The 22,500-nt window shown below is 33.9% G+C and overlaps 1 protein-coding gene across 1 annotated transcript in view; it reads left to right on the top strand.

The window, feature by feature from the left end:
• The first annotated feature begins 1,382 nt into the window (after positions 1–1,382).
• LOC115236421 (proteoglycan Cow-like) overlaps positions 1,383–22,500 on the top strand; it is a 61,105-nt gene continuing 39,987 nt past the window's right edge. The window contains exon 1 of the mRNA XM_029808861.1: positions 1,383–1,521. Within this exon, the coding sequence (XP_029664721.1) occupies positions 1,436–1,521 (86 nt within the window). The 5' untranslated portion in view covers positions 1,383–1,435. The remainder of the gene's footprint in view (positions 1,522–22,500) is intronic.

Raw genomic sequence — 22,500 nt, 5'->3', positions numbered from 1 at the left:
TTGAGTTATTTTATATTTTAATCTGACATATTTTGATATAAAGAATAAAATATCTCGTAAAATATTTAGTTTTCGATAATCTTACCGTAATACTTATATGTACAGAATAATAAGACAAATCAATTAGTATAAAGAAAAAAAAAATTTTTTTTTAAAAAATACATTGTAAATAATTACATACTTTTCCTTAAAAACAATTATTTTTTTTATGCTAACCACTTGTCTCTCGGGAAAACTTTAGTTCTTAATTTTTTTATCTTTTAAACTATAGTTTAAATTGCGCCCTTCCTTTGATCATCCCTCTTGCTTTGAACGAAACGATATATATGTATATATAATATATATATTGCATAAAGCAGATATACATCTGTGTTTTGCTGTTATCTATATGCTTAGATTTGCGTGCGAGATGATAGAGAAGTAGGAATAACGAATTGTCTGATTTCAACATGTTGAACACAATTCGGAGTTGTTCCTTGTAATATGTATAAATCATGCATAGGTAATGGCGGAAAAAATTGTCGGTATTATAGGCAATTTTAATTACGCTTAATGAGGGCGCTATCCCGTACGGCCATCGCTTTTGGATTCCATTGTAATATCTTTGCTCTCTCTTACACAATACATAGAACGAAAATAAGGACACTTTTCTGATATAATTGAAATTCAAATTATCGAATAAGCCTATTATTAAGTGTACAACTTTGCTTCCGCCGTTTTCCTATAGATTCTTTAGCGGTAAGTAGTGGTCGAAATAAATAGATCATAGACGTCATGCAATAAACTTGGGCATCTGTCAACATAACCACATAGAAACATTAGTCGATTTGTGTCTGCATCATAAAGTTATTCTCGATTGAAAATGTCAGTTTACGAGCCAAATTCTCGTCATTTGCGGGAGGTTTTAATTTTCTGCTTCCATATGAAGAAATCTGCGGCTGAGGCTCATCGAATGCTCTCAAATACTCATGGTGTCAACGCGGGATTCGTACGCTGCCCGAAAGATGGGAGAAAGTGGCCACCGATGGACAATACTTTGAATTATAAATGTATAACCAGTTTTTTACAATAAAGCCTCGAATTTCGGAAAAAAAACGGCGGAAGCAAAGTTGTACACCTAATAAGAACTCGATCGTTTCAACCGTTATTGAGATCTAATAAATAATCTAAGATACTCAATCGGCTCGCGTATAAATACATGGGATGTCTTGCTGTTGTTAAGCGTGACTTGATGCGAGACGCTAATGTTTGTGTGTGTGTATCTTGATTCTTGAAATATCATGAATCTAAGAATTTTGCCAAATAATAAAGTTGGATTGCTCTTCTGAAATCAATTATTATATTTTTTATACTAAGCGTAATTCATTATAAATTATATAAATCTGTTTTTAGGGATATAGTGATTCCAAAGTCTCATGCAATTCAACAACGACGAATGAAGACCGAAGTTTCAATTGATTCCGACGACGATGATGCTTTTTTTGATTCCGAAGACGACGACGATGATCAGGATGAATCAAAGTAAGTAATAACGGACTATTATCCGTTATTAATTTATTACAAAAATTTGCTTTAAGTTCTAAGATATAAAGTTCTTGAAGCAAGTATTTTTATTGGTGTAAAATTTTGTATTTTAAATTTCATCCTTTTAAAGAAGAATTTCATTTTCTTGAATAGTATTTCTCAATTTATACAATACAAGCTATATAACATTTTATTACTATTAGTATGAATTTGGGTAACAAGAATAAATGATTTGTATACATATACACTAAAGATATTTTCTGGAATAGTTTAGGAAATTATATTTGAAAAAGCCACTGCGTGAGCACGCTTTTATTTAATACGACAAAGTTTCAGGAAAAGTTAATTTGAAAAGTAACATTGTCGCCAAAAAACATATTATAGTATGTTTTATGTTTTGCGTGCAACCTATGTTAAACAAATATTATCAACTCATACACAAATTACGAACTTTAAAAGCAACTTTCAATAGAATAGAATATACATATATAAGAATTCATATCACTCATCATGCTATTAGCCGCATGAAGCTGGAATCTATCTCATTCAGATTCTTGCGTAATGAGTTCTGTGCAGACGCAGACGCTCGACGCTCGATGCTGCCATGTAATGGCACCTTAATGGACGTAGGTGTATAATGATGCGGCGCGTATTCCCAGATGTTCGGGAATTGCGTCCGGAAATCGGGAAATCCCGATCGGGGCGGAAAACTCTCTGTCCCTGTTTCGTGCGCGGATCTAGAGGATGGCCAGCGGACCCGAGAAACCTCGGCGGAGGCAGCGAACTCGCTGTCCCACGGTCCGGCTGGCCAGAGTGGTCGGATGACAGACCGTATGCTCGAGAACTCTAAAGGAAAGCGGCAAACTCCGCTCTCGTTCGGTTCGGTCGGATTGAAAGGATTCGCAATCGGACCGGATGTCGAGAATGCTCGGTGGAGGCTGCGAACTCGTCAACCTAGCGATTCGTTTGCGTTTGCAAAAAATCGGTTTCTGATAGTTCTTATGCGTACTACTCAAGCGGATTCAGGTACCGTTCTGCTATCGAGATATAGTTCGGCGGTCTTTTTATACCCGGTAATTAACGGTATTCGCATCGTTTTTTTCCGACGGTGGGGGAAACGACGCGGCGTTTCGGCGGGAGTCGCTCGACGTTGGTCGGGAGCGTTCGGCTCCGCTCGATTTTCGGCGCGGGCTGTAACAGCAACCGTATAACGCCTATCACGATGACATACGAAATATCGATAGTAAGAAAGCAAGAAGTTAAAAAGGCACTTTTTCTAATAGGCACTCGTGTTTTAATATACTGTATATTTATTCACTTTATTAACCGTTATTCTGTTATTATTTCTCAACATATAATAGTCAATTGTACATATAATTTTTAACTATAATTGAGACATATGTATGCATATATATATATATATATGTATATGTAAACAAAAAAATTCATAAAGAATAGGCGCTTGTTATTTTCCAGACCAAGATGGATGGTCAAAGGATAAACATAAACACTTATTTTTTCTGAGAGACAGGTGCCTCAGAGGCGTTTGCCTCGGATCGAGCGAATCGTCAGGCCCGAAAAACAGATCAGCAACCAGAAAGGTAGTTAATTACTTCGGATCTTCGCTTGGCGATCCTCTTTTAGATAAAGAAACTTAATTCTTATTACCTGGAATGGGACTGAGTGCGATTTTGAATAAGGAATGATGAAAGGGCTAAATAAAAAAAATGTTTATTATACTAAAAACAAAATTTATTAAATCATAATAGATGAAAAAAGATACAAAATTTTTTAAATAAATGAATATCAAAGATTAGATAGAAATATAAGATGTTTTATATAATTTGCGAATGTTTACATAATTCTGTGATACATTTTTGTTTATGAATGAACGGATATGAGGGGATGGTGTAGTGAAAGTTCTCCTATTTAGGTAGAAAAGGGAAGATAGAGGAACCGGTCGAGGTATTCATCGATATATTTATTGACATCTGTTGATGAATATTCGGGAGTAGGAACTGGCGGTTCTGGTATGAAAGGGGAAGGGGGGAAAGAAGAGGCTTCATTAATTATATGTGAAGATGAGAGATAGAGAGAGAGAGAGATCTTGGGGGGAATTCAAATTCTAGAGTCTAGAGGATCATGTGAGGGAAAGTTCAGGGGTAGGTGAAAGATGTCGCGTGTGCGCGTGTGCGTGTGCACGTGAGTGTGTGTGTGACACAAACTTTTGCTAGGGTTAAATTGATTTTACTTATATCTATTGCAAAGAAGAAATCTGCCGTCCAAGCCAAAAGCTTCCGAATTCATCGATTGCGGTGATTACAAATCCTTTTCGCTCGCAATTTTTGTTTATAGAAATCTTTATAAAAATCTTTATAGAAATGATATCCACTAAGAAACCAACGCAAGAATTAATGATCCTTATCGATCAAGGCAAGAAAATCAAGATAAAAATGATTTGGCTTAGGCCCATTCTACAATACGTCGTATGTCGCAATCGAATATCGCATTAATTGAGATTATGAGTAACGGATATTGAAACTTTGGAAATTTATTTAGATTTTCTATTGATTCGGACACAAATTATAAAAATAAGACTAATATTGAGAAGAAAACGTAAAATAGTGAGATGGTAAGTAAAACCTCACTTTATTGCGGATATCAGACAAAAACTTGGCGCTTTTCGGAAATTATTTATGTATTTTCGAACAAATGATCATATGAAGAATTTTATAACTTGACGAAGATGTCGATGCAACAGTTTGATTATTTACATGATCTTTTAAAATGTTTAAAACAAGAAGTCGGGGAAAACCATTGCCAACAGAGATACTTGTTGCTGTGACGTTAAGGTTAGTTTAATGATTGTTCTTTATTGCTATTATATTTAATAGTGACTTATTTATATTTTATTTATTCTGTAAATTATATGAACTATTATTATAATTTTCAAATTATTTTCAGTTTTCTACCTCATGGTAATAGCGTGACCGCTACATGTTTGTTTTTTCGAATAGGTAAATCAACCATATACAGTATTATTCCCGAAATATGTAATGCTATTTGGGAAATATTGCAACCGACATATTTTCAGTGTCCACAAGAAGAGAATGAATGAATAAGAATCGCAGAGGGATTTAATAATATTTGAAATTTTCCAAATTGTGTGTGTATCCATCGGAGCAGTTGATGGAAAACACTATACAGGGTGTTCCCGGGTTAAATGGCCAAACTTGAAATATGAATTTAGGACCTTAAAACAAGAAAAAATTTTCCTCTGGAAGTATGCTCGCAAACGCTTCGTTCAAGAGATATTGACTTCTGAAGTTATGAACTATAGGAACGAATAATTTCGAAATGTTTCTACACTACAAAAAACCTCACAAAGGTAAAAAAAATACGCCAAGTATATATCTAAAAAATAATTGCTTTTTGTAATTATTCTTACTTTATATTAGTATATTAGTATAACAATAAATCACACGAAATTAATATCTGCTTTGATAAATAGCAATTGCTTATGAATCGTTAATTTTTAATTGTTATAGAGATCGAGTGTCAGATATCTTCTAATAATTTTCGTGATTGTATATAACGACATATATAACAATAAATCACACGAAGTTAATATCTGCTTCGACAAATAGCAATCGCTTGTGAATCCTTAATTATTAATTATTATAGAGATCGAGTTTCAGATATCTTTTAATAATTTTCGCGATCGTGTATAACGACACATGGAGCTGTTGCCTACTCGCTATAACTGTATGAATGACAACAAAGTGAGACATTTCATACACAATATAATAGCGCTATATATGGCGCATACCGACACGCGTCTTTGTTTACTTATTTGGCGGTATGATCATGTGGTGTAATGGAGTGTACATATACACATATTCGCTTTCTCTCTCTCTGCCGCTTTCTCTGCCGCTCCCCCCTCTCCCACTTCCCCCTCTCTTTCTCACACCCTCCCTCTCGCTCTCTCTCTCTCTCCCGCTTTCTCTCTCTCTCCCTCTCTCCCACTCTCTCCCTCTCTCCCTCTCTCTCTCTCCGCTCTCTCTCTCTCTCTCTCTCTGTCTCTCTCCGCTCTCTCCGCTCTCTCTCTCTCTCCCCCCTATCCCCCTTCCTCTCCCTCCCTCCCTCCCTCTCTCCCACCTCTCTCTCTCTCTCCCTCTTCTCTCTCTCTCTCTCTCATTTATTATAAATTTTTAAAATTATAATTTTATAAAAGAGTAATACACGAAAGAATAATCGTACATGAGCGATATGAACGCGCCTTGAGGGACAAAATCGCTTTGCGTTACGACTTTAGTTCCTGAGGTATTTTAATCGAAAGTTTATTAAAAGTAAAAACTCCGGATAAGCTACTTGGTAGCGTCGCGGCCCCTGTGCATAGGCAAACCCTTGTGCATAGGCAAATCGTTTTTTCATATACTTGGCGTCGCGCCGCAACCGCGTCGCTTGATTTACTTTTGTTTTGAAGATCTTAGGTCATTGACAGGCTTGTGTTTGCATTGTAAACAAAGCTCCGTACATTCGTACCAAATAATTGTTAGTTCGCTGAATGCTTTCGTGGAATAAACTAGTACAATCATGCCTCATACGTATTCGATGGTAAAAGTGACGTTTTTATTAAAAAGGTAATTACTAAAATATTATTTATTGAATGTGTTTAGTACTAATACATTTTCACATCTTGGACACGTTATTTCGCCACGAACAACTTTCTTCTCACACAAAAAATTCCACAAAGAATTAAAATTGTATGTCAAATTGATAAATTCGTGCAAATGCATGTTGAAAATTAAGGAAATCTTGAAATTATCCAACTGACTGATACACGACTATATGACATACTGAGACTGGTGATGTAGATACGTGTTATATACAAACATTCATTACATTCCGAAACACTGATTTGTTTTGATTTGTTTTGATATTCTTACTTATTGAGTGCGTGTTACTTAGGAATGTGCCCTCTATAATATATGTGAAAATGAAAATGATCTGTGAGGTGTAAGTTAATCTGAACATTTACCTTCTCTCCTTATCCAAGAAAGAATTATTCTTACTCAACGCATGTCGCATGTGACGCATTTCCTTTGATAAAGAAACGTCTCATCGACGTGACTTTCTTCTTATTAGCATATTTTGGCATAATGAGCGAATAAATATCTCATATGCCTCTAACAAACATTAACAATATTATAATGAAAACAGTAATAAATATTGTAATAAAAACAGAATTTAACAAAACTTCAACAGTTCGTATATGTATAATGTATATACTGTATTCTAATACACTGTATTAAAAACAACACTAAACTGTACTCGATACACGAAACAATAACGTTGTTATATAGCGCTATAAACGCTTCAGAGTCAACGCACAAATCATGATATACGAAAGCATTTTCATTGCTCGCGCAGTACACTGCGCAAACGATGTCATTGCAATCGATAGTACCTTAATGTTTGCAAGACGGCGAATCGCAAGCATGGTAAGTTATTGTTTTCTTCATTTATATATGCATGTATACATATATGTATATATTACACACGTATTTAATTATTAAATATTGCAATAGAGCATTTCACATATATGTATAAAGTATAATTATTCATATATAACATTTAGATTTTTTCTTGCAAGCAATGAATGTTTTTATCAACATATACATATACGTATATGTATATAAGTATATATGTATATACTGTACACATTATATACTTATATACACTACTAAAAAAAAAAAATAGAAAACCATACTTTTCATTCACTTAAAATTGGGCTATTTTTAAACCGCAGAAACTCGACGAAAAATCATTGTAGACAAAAAGTTAAAAAAGCATTTTGAAGCTTGATGTTTCAACTTTAACGCGCGATCGTAGTTTTTAAATATTTTTTATCTTGCTTGTTCTGTGCTTTAAAAAAGAATATATTGTTTTGTCCCTTAAAAGTACGTATTTTTGACATTGATAAAAAAATTTCTCTGAAAAAATTTAAATTAACTTGCATAAACTTTGCCAACGCTTTGCCTACAAAACACTTTTTTAAAAATTTTCCTACAATTTTTTTGGCCGAGTTACACGATTTTAAAACTAAACCTATATTTTTTAGAAATAATAATAACAGAAATAGGCTCAGAGTAATAACGATAATTGTAAGTAAGGAAGTTGGCAAATAAGACCTGAGGCGTGGTAATTATATAAAGCACAAACTTTTTTATTATATTACAAAATATTTAATTTTATTAACGAATATACATAAATATGAATGTTTTGAACCGTTTTTTGGTCCATCTTTAGTGTAACAAACTCCACCGATGTCAAAATGTTGGGTTCTCGGTAACAATTGAAATAATATACAGCGTGTCTCATTTTAAATGACGACCTCAAATATCTCTTGGACAATTCATTTTAGAGAAAAAAGTTTCAGACAAAAGTTATAGGGTTCAAAGAAAGCCAATAGGCGATCTTATTAGATTTTGGGTCGGGGATCCGTGTTGGGTCCAGTAGGGCCCAAGTCAATTTTTATAAATGAAATCCTCTATTTTTCATTGCACATTTTTGTAACTTATCTCGAGAGTTTTTTAAAACACTATAATAAAGTATTTTTTCATTAAGTACTTTTTGAGTTATTTTATATTTTAATCTGACATATTTTGATATAGAAAATAAAATATCTCGTAAAATATTTCATTTTCAATAATCTTACCTAATACTTTTATGTACAGAATAATGAGACAAATCAATTGATATAAAAAACACTAATAATTGTTAAAAGAAATACATTGTAAATAAGTACATATTTTTTCTTAAAAACAATCATTTTCTTTATACCAATTGATTTGTCTCATTATTCTATACATTATAGTATTACAGTAAGATTATCGAAAACTAAATATTTTACGAGATATTTTATTTTTTATATCAAAATATGTCAGATTAAGATATAAAATAACTCGAAAAATACTTTATTATAGTGTGTTGAAAAGCTTTTGAGATAAGCTATAAGAATATGCAATGAACAATAGGAGGTTTCATTTAAAAAAAAATTGACTTAGACCCTACCGGGCCTAATATGGACCTTCGAAATCTAATGAGATCTTCTATTGGCCCCCTTTGAATCCTACAACTTTTGTCTGAAACATTTTTCTCTAAAATGCTTTGCTCAAGAGATATTTGAGGTTGTCATTTCAAATGGGCACCCTGTATAAAAATTAAACCAGTGTTTCAGAATAAACATGCGCAATACTAACAATAAGCGGAAAACTCAACAAGTTATCAAATGTAGTATCTTGCGGCATTTTTATGAGTACATTCCCTTAACAGTTTTAATCGTTGTGGAGTGTTGCGGCTTTGTAAGATACTCATACTACATATAATAGATCTCGATATATACCCGCGCAACATATTGCAAATGACATCATTTTTATGTTATAACTACATCACAGCAGAAAAAGTCAATATGATAATTTTTAATTACAAAATTTGACCGTTTCCTGCCATCAAAAAAGCATCCTACTAGTAGTATGGAGACCCAATATGGTGGGTTTTTCTTTACTATAGCATTATTGAAAACATGACATTTATTTAGTAAAATGTGTTAAACTTTATTGGAATCTATAACATACATGTATATATTAAACTTTATATTGTAAGATACTGGCAGTCTCATAGTCAGAGAAATTACTAGTGGCGCTCGCGCATGCGCTTTATCGATAAATACAAGCGCTATATTCAAATGATGATAGCAACGCGTTTCCTTAGATACATAAACTATTTATTTAACAAAAGAGACTGGTCATAGCAATAGGTGTGTTTGTGAGATTGGAGGGATGCCTGAGCGTCTTTTACCGTAAACCGTGAATCAGATCGGACGTGTCTCGTTGATCTCGTGTGATATGCTTAATTGATTAATCACATTTATATTCTGAGTTTGTAATTAGTTCTGAGTTCAAGTTTATGAGTTGACCAATAAAAACGTGTTTCGATAAGTGCTCAAATTATTGCTTTATTCGATTTTTCACGTTCACTATAATATTTATATATACAGTTCAATAATTCATGGTTCAACTGTTAAACTATTACCCTTTTGAAAAAGCTATTCTCCTGACAAACTACAAATTGACTCGCTGTCTTACAATATAATTATATAAATATACAGGGTGTCCGACAAGTAAGTGACCAACCGAAAGGTGAAGGTAGATTGGGTCAAACTGAAAAGAAAAGTCTTGTATCATTTTGCGATTTTTGTAATAATTATTGACAAATTAACTAAAAAAGATTGACCAATTCGCGCGAGTATAAACGTGCAGCGAGAAGAGACAACCCGAAAGTAGGCGTGCGACAAAGTTTTGAGAGGAGCGCTCTACAAATGGCAACAGTGTACGAGCGGTACATAACAATGGATTCTCGCATCCTAGCAACCACATATCAATATCGTCTATATCAGGCCGTCCTTTCTCACCGCGCGGTAATACTCGCGCGAATTGGCTGATCTTTTTTAATAAATTTCTCAATAATTATTACGAAAATCGCAAAATGATACAGGACTTTTTTTTCAGTTTGATCCAATCTATCTCCACCTTTCGGTTCGTCACTTACTTGTCGGAAACCTTGTATTTTGATATCTCACTTCGTTTCCGAAAAATATGCCCGCGTCACTATAAATACCTCACCCTGTATATATGCAGAGTGTCTGGACTCAATCGCACTACCCGTCGTATGCAAGTAGAGCAGGTAAAACTGAAGAAAAAAGTCCTTTACCATTTTGCGATTTTCGCAATAATTATCGAGAAATTAATTAAAAAAGATCGGCCAATACGCGCGAGTATAAGCGCGCAGCAAAAAAAGAACAACTAAAAAGTTTGCAGTCGCTATAGGCATGCAACGAAGTTTTGGGAGGAGCGCTCTACAAATGACAATGGTTATGTAGAGCGGTATATAACGCTGGATTCTCATGTCCTAGCAACCACATATCAAATGAATCGTCCTTTCTCGTTGCACGCTAATATTCGCGCGCATTAGCCGATCTTTTTTAATTAATTTCTCGATAATTATTGCAAAAATCGCAAAGTCGTAAAGAACTTCTCTCCTGTTTTATCTGCTCTACCTGCACGACAAGTGATACGATTGACTCCGGACACCCTGTATATATATAATTACCAACAAACATCAAACATTATATATTCCATACAGCACATAATGTTACAGACATATCGCAGCAATATAATGGAAAAAAATATTACGTGTTAATAAAATATTACAATAAATATTATAGAATATTACCAAATTGCAAAATAACTTCAAATGTTTTGATGACGTATTATTGACATTAGAAACGTCATTAAGACGTTATTAAGACATCATTTGACATCATCTTACTGCTTGGGATGTCATATATGGCATTGGATAATAAATAAAATATTTAATTATTAAATATATAAATAATTAATTTACTAAATATATAAATAAAATATTTCAGAGGTATTGTGTGTGTTTTTTAAATGTTATGAATATACTTTTCATTAGTATTACTTAAATGTATATTTCACTCTGCATTATAAATATACGTTTGAATAATATTAATGAAAAATATATTCATAATATTATAAAATGATATACGAGGGGCGTTTCAAAAGTAAGTTTCCCTATCATGAAAAAAATAATAAACAACATTTCGGGGTTTACAAAAAATTTTATTAGATTATTTTAACATTATACTATTTTTCTACGTAGTCACCCTTTACATTTATGCATTTGGTATATCTGTCATATAATTTGTTTATACCTTGTTTATAAAAATCCGTGCCCACATTTCGAAACCACAAATTGACTGTTTTTTTTAAGATCCTCATCGTTATCAAAATGCTTGCCACCGAGGCTCAATTTTAACTGCGGGAAAAGATAGTAGTCACTTGGCGCAAGGTCTGGAGAATATGGTGGGTGATCAAAAATGTCCCATTTAAATTTGGCCAATAACTCCTTCGTCTTTGAAGCAGAATGAGGACGAGCATTATCGTGAAAAAGCAGCACTTTTCTTGATAACAGGCCGGATCGCTTTCGCTTGATAGCAGCTTTAAGTTTCTCTAAAACTTCACAGTATCTGTCTGCATTAATAGTACGAGTAAATAGGAGAATAGGGAAACTTACTTTTGAAACGACCCTCGTATATACACGCACATAAACTGTAATTAAATTTCACGAAACGAAATGTTATTAAACTTAATTCATTATGCGTATGGTTTTTGGTAAGATACAAAATTGTATGTAATATTGGTAAAATATAATAACATTTTAATATGGAATTTTATAAACTGCACATTTTGACAGATCCATGACACACACAAACGATTTATTATCTTTCAGTACAACGCATTTTTGTGTGTGTTATCACAATTTAAATAAAATAAATCTAAATGCAATATTCTACTCTTTTTTATAATCACGTTTATGATTCAATAGACCATTATTGTGATTTTTCTGAAGAAATTTTTTATTATGTGCTTCGAAGCTGCTAATACAAAATTTTAACTCAAAGTCTTTTAGCAATTTGTTGAAATGGTGATTTGTAGTTCAATGGTGGATGTTCGCTGCATGTTTGCATCTCCTTTTTGAACCAGTTTTTTTAAATCAAAATAACTTATATAACTTTCAAATTGGAATGCACTAAAAACATCTAGAGTACCGAATTGTTTTACATTAGATGTTAAACGTAGTAGGTTGTGGATATTATGGGAAACATATTTAGTTCCGTAAATTGTTGAGAAAGATTTAACGAAAATGTTTAAAAGCTTCTCAGCGTATTCAAGTAATTAAAGATTTTTACTTCAGTGCTGGTCAAACTATGAATCGTAATATGCAATGTTAAGAAATGCTCATAAATATTTTTATTATATGTATATATATTTTGTAAAATTACTGAATACAACAAAAATTATCTGAATTCGATGACCTTCCATAATTTAATGAATTCCAGCGATCTTGCTTTTCTAGGAAAACCAGATGATGTATGATGTGTATTTCTTTAAAGTAAGTAATTTTTCTAAAATTTGTTGTACACTACGCGTCAACGATTCGTTACCTGAAGTAAGGGGGGTACATAGAAGTACACCAATGGGCCATGAGTATACCTCTACGTGCCCCCCTTACCTCAGGGAATGAATCGTTGACGCGTAGTATATATTTAAGCTGGATAAACGTGTGTTTAATGATCCCCTTATCCCAAAAATAGCAGTTTTCAGTAATTATGCATAAAGTGGGCAACCTCACAGATGATCTTGGCCTTGACATATGTTATCAAGGTCATCGTCCTGAGTGACCTTGACCTTCAAAAAAGTGGCGGTCATGATCCGTTCAAAAGTTATGAAGCATTAATATAAGCATAAGCAGAAGCATAAATTTTAGTTTTAAATTAGAAATAGGTTTGGGTTAGGTTATATCTTCCGGAAATGGAGACCCCCCCCCACCCCCGTAGGGTTGGCGGAATCCACTGTGTCCACGCATATACTTTACAACGTAAAGCAAGGTTCACCACACAATTGTTGTGCGGATGGGAAAGTGTATGCGTGAACGCAATGGGTCCCCCCCCCTATGGGGGGCTCCACTTCCGGAAGATATAACCTAACCAAAACCTATTTCTGATTTAAAATTAAAATTTGTTTGGGTTAGTCCGCCCCACTCTCTCCAACGCATTCACTTTGTAATGACTATACAAATAACAATTTAATACTAATGATTATCACGGTATCATTAAATATATCTTCGGATGAATAGCAATAAATAAAAAATTGTTTTTTACCTTTTTCTAAGGTCAACCACTAATCAAAATCTTATGCATTATAATCCTTTGAAGCCAACTTTAATAATCTTTCTTTGTTAATAACTTTTGAATGGATCGTGACCGCCACTTTTTTCAAGGTCAAGGTCACTCAGGACGATGACCTTGACAACATATATCAAGGTCAAGGTCATCCGTAAAGTTGCCCACTTTATGCATAATTACCCAGTTTTCTCATTACCTTCAAATACACTAAATGCATGTAGTCAAGAACCACATTAGTTATTACTCCGAAAGAAGATATGTTTATCAAAATGGTTTCAGCTGTCTGATAATTTTCACAATAACCTAAATTTCGAAATATCTTGTCGTCTAGTAATAAAGGATGATTATTTTCCATTGGAAAGTAATTAGTCGTCAATGCAAGCGCCGTGAATTAAACATTCCGTACAACTATCATAACCAGTATGATTCTTTACTTTTAAAATAAATGCTTTCATTGAGGTATCACATGCTAGAGCATGCAGTCTGGTTTCATAGACATTCCATTTTGTGTACCAATCCATTATTTATTAATGATATCAATTCGTTTACCAAAGCTTCAACAAATTTATTCGTATCTGCTGGTTTAAAAAAAAAGAGTTTTATATTAATAGTTTATAACAGAAAAAAATGATAAAATAATATAATTTTAAAAATAAGGTTAATTCTAATTTGAAAAATTGCGAATAATATTACTCTGTGTGTGTACAACTTACACTAAAATAATTTTTATTTTTTCTCCAAAATGACCATGTACGTACTATTTTATTGATTTAAAAGTGAATAATAATATTGTTATATTATAAATATATTGTGGTTGCCTTATTGCATAATTCCTCCAAGTGTCATTAAAAATTATGATAATATAATAAATATTACCTTGTTGAAATATTACCTTCGTTATATTAACATCGTTATATATATTACAAATATATTGTAGATATAATTGTAATAATGATTCCAGCAAACAAAGTAACCGTAATATAACATCAATGTTGTAATTTCCCACTCAACAATGTAACTGCAATGTAATATGCCTTGTATGTAACAGTTTTATATTATTAAGTGGGAAATTATAACATTGTTATGTTACTGTTGCTTTGCCTTTGCTGGGGTAATACAAATGAATAATGATTATTATAATAATAAAGTATTATAAGAATAGTATCACTGCGCGCACCATGTTTTGTTATAAAACGATGTTAACAATGAAAGTAACATTTCAACAAAATAATCTTTATTATATTAATATAATATTTTATGTCATGACAATTCCTCGAGGAATTATACAATAACTATATATTTGTAGCAATATATTTGTAATATAAAAAAAATTTTAAATGATCTAATTCCTCGCAATATTATATAATTATTAAAGTAATACAATTGTGATATGTCACCATTATATTATTGCGATTTATTTTGGCGGACATTTGAATATTACTATGATATTTTTTAAATATTTCAATAATATTCATGCTATATCTTATTGTAATATTGCTATGGGAAAATAATATTGCTGTTATAATGCGTACTATATGAGACATATACATACAATATAACTTTTTTTCCACATTGCCAGTGTTTACAACTAATAAATGTTTACAAATGTTCACATTTTTAGCTATCTTCTTTTTGAAAGAATATTTCTAACAGACTAGAAAACTCAAACTAAAATTACAGTTTCGCGAAGATAAGCTGACCATACACGTACAGTTTTGTGTCAGTTTCACATCGCGGCATATCACAGTTTAAAACTGATGCAAAATTGAACGTGTATGGGGTCATCACTCCGGGACTGATGGCTTTACATGCCAAGACTGACAGATCAAACTTGCTTGTTATTCTGGCAAGGCGCAATTTAAAACTAATACACAATTGTCCGTGTGTGGCGCTCATCAATCCAACACTGACTTGCATATACGCAGAGTCAATTGGCGGCATGAAGCCGGCTTCGTCTTGCCCTGACGAAATTGATCGAATTAAGTAAGCTTGGAATGTTTTTTAAAGTGGTGTTTTACTTGTGTTTATAAACGCTTCGTGGCTCATTCTCAAGTAATTTTTGTAATCGTCCTGGAAGTTGATTTGTAATTTACGGACAAGGCTCATGTGTGTGTGTGTGTGTGGGAAAATTTTTCCCGTTGTTGCAACCAATCCTTGCACTATTCGGACCTTTTTCTCCGACGATTCTCATCTTTCTCTTCATGTATAGAATTAATAAAATAATAGTAATAGAATTAGCAAAGCAGCTGCAACTTTCCTTTTCCACATTACCACTTTAGAACACTCTAGAATACTCAGAAAAGATTGCTAGTAGCACGAAGGCAACAAGCAATCAGTGCAGGCTTGACGTGCACATGTATGACCAAAAACATCAATTCCAAACTGACAGATCTGACGTGACAGCAATTCAGAATAGATGCAAAACTGTACGTGTATAGCTAGCTTTAAACTCGTTTACGTCTAGCAGAAAGCACAAAAGTATGATTCTGATTAGTACGACAAACATAAACAAACAAATAATAATTTTAAGAACTTTTTACTACTCTCAGAAAACTTTTACGCATATTAAATTTGCGGGGCCAGAGGAAAGTCGTTTTGACTTTTTGTTGATTTTAGATTTTGTTGATTTTCTGCTTGGGTATGAGTGATCCGTACATCTCCTAGATAAAAGATAGAGATATATAAAGTTCTTACAATCGAAAATCAAAATGGAGTAGATAATCGAAGGAAACGAGTAACTAAAATCCGTGTAGAGTCCGCAGATTAGTTTTCAATATCAAAACGCCATCGTCACATCCCAGGTAGCAAGGTATCATCATTATAATGTCATTTCTTAGTCATTGGTTATGTTAAATTCACCTTTAAAATGACGTAAAAGTGACGTTAAAATGACGATTCTAAGTCCCAAACCATTAACATCATATCTATGACGACGAAATGATGATATTTCTCGAATATAAAATGATGTATACAGAGTGTCCCATAATAACCGTATCATCTCTCGTGTGCAGGTAGAGCAGGTGAAATCGAGGAGAAAAGTCCTATACTACTTTGTAATTTTCGCAATGTTTATTGAGAAATTAATTAAAAAAGATCGGCCAATGCGCGCGATTAGCGCGCTGCGAGAAAGGACGGCCCACGTGACATCGCCGATATTAGGCGCGCGACGAAGCGAAGGAGGAGTGAGAGGAGCGGATAGCAATGTTTACATATGAGCGTCGCGGAACATTGAATTCTCGTATCAAAAATAGAAAATATTATTATTATTGGTAAATATAGCGAATAGGGGACCCAGCCCCAATGATCTTGATCTTGACATATGTTGTCAAGGACATAAAGAGACGAAGATAGTACGATTATGTCTGTGTTTGTCATGTACGATTGCAGCTCTGTCTATCGCGACATCACGCAACTAATCTACTGCTCTGTTTTACTCTTGAGCCTCCATCTCGCACACACACATATGCACGAAAATTTTATTTTGCAGAATCTTTTTTATAAAGCTTCTAAACTCACTTCTCTAAGCTCACTTATACTCTTTGATGAAAGTGCGGGGTGCCGAGTGCGGGGTTTACTGATTAGGCACGTGCAGATTACAAATCTTTTATATTAAGTAAATGTTGACGGCACAGGCCGATAACTAAACTGTAATTTTATCATTTTTTTCCACTTTTCATATGAAATGTTAAACTCCGCCTTCCGTTATTATGTATACTTTAATTGTGGAAAAGGATTTTTTGATATCTATAATCAAAAAAAAGATTTTGCAAAATAAAGTTTTTATTGGTAAAACAGACCCTTTGGGATCCCCTTAAGTGCCGTTTGATGGCTTCCTCGGAAACAAAATTTCCATTCACTTAAGGAATTCTGAAAGAAGTGAAACAAATGGTATTCTGAAGGAGCAAGGTCTGGTGAATATCGAGGATGCGGTAAGACATCCCAGCCCAACTCCAATAATTTTGCCGTGTTTGCAAAGATGTGTGCGGCCTGGCGTTATCGTGATGGAAGACGACATCCTTGCGATTTTCACCAATTCTGGACGCTTCTCGTGGATCGCTGCGTTCAATTTCAATATGTGGAGAACGTCTGCAATCTCTCACATCATATAGCATGGAATGATATCAATCAACCCTTCACTTTGTCGTTGTCAATCTCAACTGGCCGGCTGGAGCATGATGCGTTTTGAAAAAAAAATCTCCAAAACAAAATCTCGCAAACCACTTCTGGCACACGCATTCTTTCACGGCATCTTCGCCATACACCACACATATCTTTTAACAGATTTGCGCCGCGTTTTTGCCTTTTTTAAAATAAAAGAAATAATATGCCGAAAATGCTCGTTTTGGTTATTCATCTTTCAAATAATGTCAAAACACAAAGAACAACCAATCTTCATGCTTTTTTTTAATGCATGATAATGTTGAAATATCACCTGTCAAATAATTATACGCTTCCAAGATTTGGACTGAATATAGTTGCTGTTCAGAACGCCTAAAACCTGTATTAGCAAAAACCGCACGAATTTATTGGCCAACCATAATATATATACAGAATGTCCGATAAGTAAGTGACCAACGAAAGATGGAGGTAGATTGGATTAAACTGAAAAGAAAAGTCCTGTATCATTTTGTTAAATTTGCAATAGTTATTGTATTATTAATTAAAATATCTGAGCTAATGAGCGCATGAGAAGCGGTAGGCCGGAATTGGTAGGTATATACGATTGCTTACTTGTTTACGTTTCTTAGCAACGGAATCTGAACGAGAGGTGAAATCACGCAACGAGCGGCGAACGACGAATATTCATCGACATATAGAATGGATTGCTGATGACAGTGGAAGAGAAGCCGCACGAATAGAGTGAAAGGCAGATAATATAAGTTCTGTCTCTTTCTAATAAAGTCTAATTGATTGGCAAAAAATCAACAGTACTAAATCAGTACTGAATCAGGTTACCCCTTCCACTGCTATCAGTAATCCATTCTATATATCGATGAATATATCACGCATCGCTCGCCGCTCGCTGCGTGACTCCACTTTTCGCTCAGATGATGCTTCCGTTGCTAAGAGACGTAAACAAGTAAGCCATCGTATATGCCTATCGATTCCGGCCTTCCGCTTTCCACGCGCTCATTAGCTCAGACATTTTAATTAATAATGCAATAACTATTGCGAATTTAGCAAAATAGTACAAGACTTTTCTTTTCAGTTTGACCCAATCTACCTCCACCTTTCGGTTGGTCACTTACTTATCGAACATCCTGTATATATATTTTACATATTAGAGTAGACAATAAACGAATGATTTTAACTTTTTCGGACATTTATCTATCTAATTTCTAATTTATCAGTCCAATATTTGAATTCTCAATTATGAGATTGAATCAGAAATTAAACTGATAGAAATAATTACATGTTTAATTTTCTGCCAGTTGCTTTTTGCAAGCTTTATATAATTTCAAATACGAGATGGACACAACGCGTGTCACGTAGCGATAAACAAACGAGCTGGCGGCTGAATATTATTTTTTTGTAAAGTTTTTGCAATGTTGCGCGCAGTAACATTTCTCATGAAATATTAAATAAATAATAATTTTGGATATATGAAAATAATAATAATAAATTCGGTTTATAGCGTCTTTCGCCGCTGTCCGATGCCTGCTTTCCATCTTCTTCTGTCCTCCCACTCTCCATCCCTCAGATTTCTTGCACTCATTGTCTTCCTGATGCCCTCGTCCCAGCTCTTCTTTAGTCTTCCTCTTCTCCTCTTCTCCTTCCACGTACCCCCGTGGCATGTATTTCATTACCTGTTTTGGTAACCTTTCGTCACTCATCCTTTCCACATGTCCGTACCAAATGAGTCGTTTCCGTTCCACGGCTTCCATTATAGATCCTTCTATTCCTATCTCTCGTTTTACCTCTTCATTTCGTACACAATCTAATCGTGATATCCTAGCTGATCGTCTAAGTACATCCATTTCAACGGCCTCCAGTTTTCTTCTATTTCTTTCTGTTATCCTCCATGTTTCGCTACCATATAAGAGTCAATTTTTTATTATTGTCTCGTATATATTATGTCTCCTTTTTTTCCAATTTCTTTGCTCCAAAAAATCGAGTTTAGACATCCTATTGCTTTCTTTGCCCCCATTATTCTTGCGCTTACTACTCTGTCATCTGTTCCTGATTTCTCAAAGATTACTCCTAGATATTTATACTCATCACATCCTCCTATTTCCGTGCTATCGTCGATTTTGAGGTTAATGTTGTCATTTCCTATACAGAGATATTTGGTTTTGTCTATATTCATTAAAGTAAATCCCTATTTCATGTATTCTTCCAGCAATTTTCTAGCTATATATTTCAGGTCATCTCGATCCCCGGCACATACTACCTGATCATCTGTGAATTGTAGGGTATACAGGCTTGTGTCATCATCTATCTCAATTCCCATCCCCCGCATCTGCGTTTCCATTGGTAAAGTAGCCGCATAAATCTTAAAGAGTGTGGGGGATATGCAGCAGCCTTGTCGTAATCCTTTGTTAATTGTGAAATATCTGGTGATGTGGTTTCCATTTTTTTACTGCCGTTTTAGATTCCTTATAGAGGTTTTGTATAGCTCTAATAACGGTCTGATTGAGATTTGTCGATTGGAGACATTCTCATAACTTTTTTAGCGGAATGTTATCATACGCCTTTTGTAGATGTCTGTACAGGACCTGCCAGCCCTAAAGCCACTTTGTTCTTCTTCCTCTAGATTTCGGTATTCATGCTCTATAAGATCTCTCAATATCCTGTCGTAAACCCTACTAATCGTGCTAGTCACCGACAGTTCCCTGTAGTTCCCACAGTCGCGTTTGTCACCTTTCTTATGTACAGATGTGATGTATGCTAACTTTCATTCTTCTGGGGAAAGATGTCCATTTATACAAGCATTAAATATAAGCGTAAGTGCTGCAAACAACTTTTCGGTACCACATTTCAAAAGCTCTGCATATATCCCACCTGGTCCAGGAGATTTTTTGTTCTTCAGTAAACTTATAGTCTTTCTTATTGTTTGTATATTTATGCTTATTGGCTTTCCTTCTATTGTTACTATGGTGTGATCTTGGTCTTTATATTCCTCGCGACCTTCCATTAAAAGTTTTTTATAATGTTCGATCCAATTCTCTGTTGGTATTAATTGTATTCCAGCCTTATTTGTTCCTTGGGATTTTAGATTTTTAATGAATCTCCATGCTTCTGTTCTTCCAATGTACGAGTCGATTTCCTTACATTTTCTGTCCCACATATTTCGTTTCCCTTCTATTTTGACTATTCTATTAGCTGCTTTATGTTTCTTCCTGTCTTCTTCCTTCTTGGTATTCATCCATTTTAGATACAAATTCTTCTTATTTGCAACTAGTTCTTCAATATTTTTATTCCACCATATCTTATTACTAACCTTTTTTCATGTTATACCGAGTGCTTCCTTTGCCGCTTCCTTTATGCTGTTTGTAATATTTTCATATATTTCTTCCAGTATTTGGTTGTCTGTACTATTAATTTTTTTATCTAGCCTTGTTTGATATAATCGCTTGGTGCTCTCATGCTGTAAGCTGTCCAGATTGTATCGCTCTATATCACAGCATTCCAATGTGTCCCGATTTTTGTTCTGTGTGTTGTTATTCCTGTTTGGTGGGAAGTATATTTTTGATATAAGTAGGTAATGATCTGAAATTTGTGGAGCTTCTCTGCAGACTCTGACGTCTTGTACTCATAATTCTGTTCATCCATTTTAGATACAAATTCTTCTTATTTGCAACTAGTTCTTCAATATTTTTATTCCACCATATCTTATTACTAACCTTTTTTCATGTTATACCGAGTGCTTCCTTTGCCGCTTCCTTTATGCTGTTTGTAATATTTTCATATATTTCTTCCAGTATTTGGTTGTCTGTACTATTAATTTTTTTATCTAGCCTTGTTTGATATAATCGCTTGGTGCTCTCATGCTGTAAGCTGTCCAGATTGTATCGCTCTATATCACAGCATTCCAATGTGTCCCGATTTTTGTTCTGTGTGTTGTTATTCCTGTTTGGTGGGAAGTATATTTTTGATATAAGTAGGTAATGATCTGAAATTTGTGGAGCTTCTCTGCAGACTCTGACGTCTTGTACTCATAATTCTGTTTTTTTTGTCGTACTATTAGATAGTCTATTAATGATTTTAGGTCTTTTGTTTGTTATACCCAGCTATATTTATGTATATACATTCTTATGTTTATAGAACCCATTCGCAATTCTTAATTCATTATGTTCACAAATTTCTATGAATCTTCTTCCATTATTGTTTATACGATCTTCTCCAAATGGTCCAACAAGTTTACTGTTTGTTTGATTTCCTGTGTGACTGTTCAAATCTCCTAGAAGTATTATTTCTCTATTTGTCCCAATGTTTGTTAGCGCTCTTCCTAGTTTCTCAAAGAACTCCTCTTTCTTAGCAATCGTTTCATTATCAGATATTGCATACTCCAACCACGCATACTTTTCTTTGATATATATTAATATATACTTTTAGTATATTTTCATCTACTATCTCCCAGTTGGTAATATTCTTCTTGAATCTTTCATGAATTAATATTGAGACTCCTCTTTTTGCCCGTTGATCTTTTGGGATTCCATTGTATATATGAATGTACTTTTCGTTCTTCTCGGTGCCGTGTCCTTTCTTTTGCTTCCTCATAGAGGAAGCTTTTTTCGTGACAAAATTTTTTTTCGGTTTTTCTATGCCAATGTGTTTAGAATGTTCCAAAACGTCGAAAAATCATATTCCTAAAAAATGCCTCTTTGTGTGTGTGTGTGTGTGTGTGTGTGAGTATGTATGTACGCGATATTTTGTACAACCTCTAACTTCCGAAATTTTTGAGATACCGGGTTAATTTTTTTTTTACATGGATAGAGTATCATTCAAAGATGGTTGGTATTGAATTTGGTGAGAATCGATGAAAAGGTTCATTTTTTATAAAATTTTTAATTTTTTGAGAAATGTCTGTATACCTTTTAACTTTCGCAAATTTTGAAATATCGGGTTCAATTTTTTTACATGGATAGATTATTATTAAAGAATGATTGGTATTGAATTTGGTGAGAATCGGTGATTGCTTC

Source organism: Formica exsecta, unplaced genomic scaffold, assembly GCF_003651465.1.
Source record: "Formica exsecta isolate Colony F162 unplaced genomic scaffold, ASM365146v1 scaffold247, whole genome shotgun sequence".
Lineage (NCBI taxonomy): Eukaryota > Metazoa > Arthropoda > Insecta > Hymenoptera > Formicidae > Formica > Formica exsecta.
This window is presented reverse-complemented; position numbering and strand designations above follow the sequence as displayed.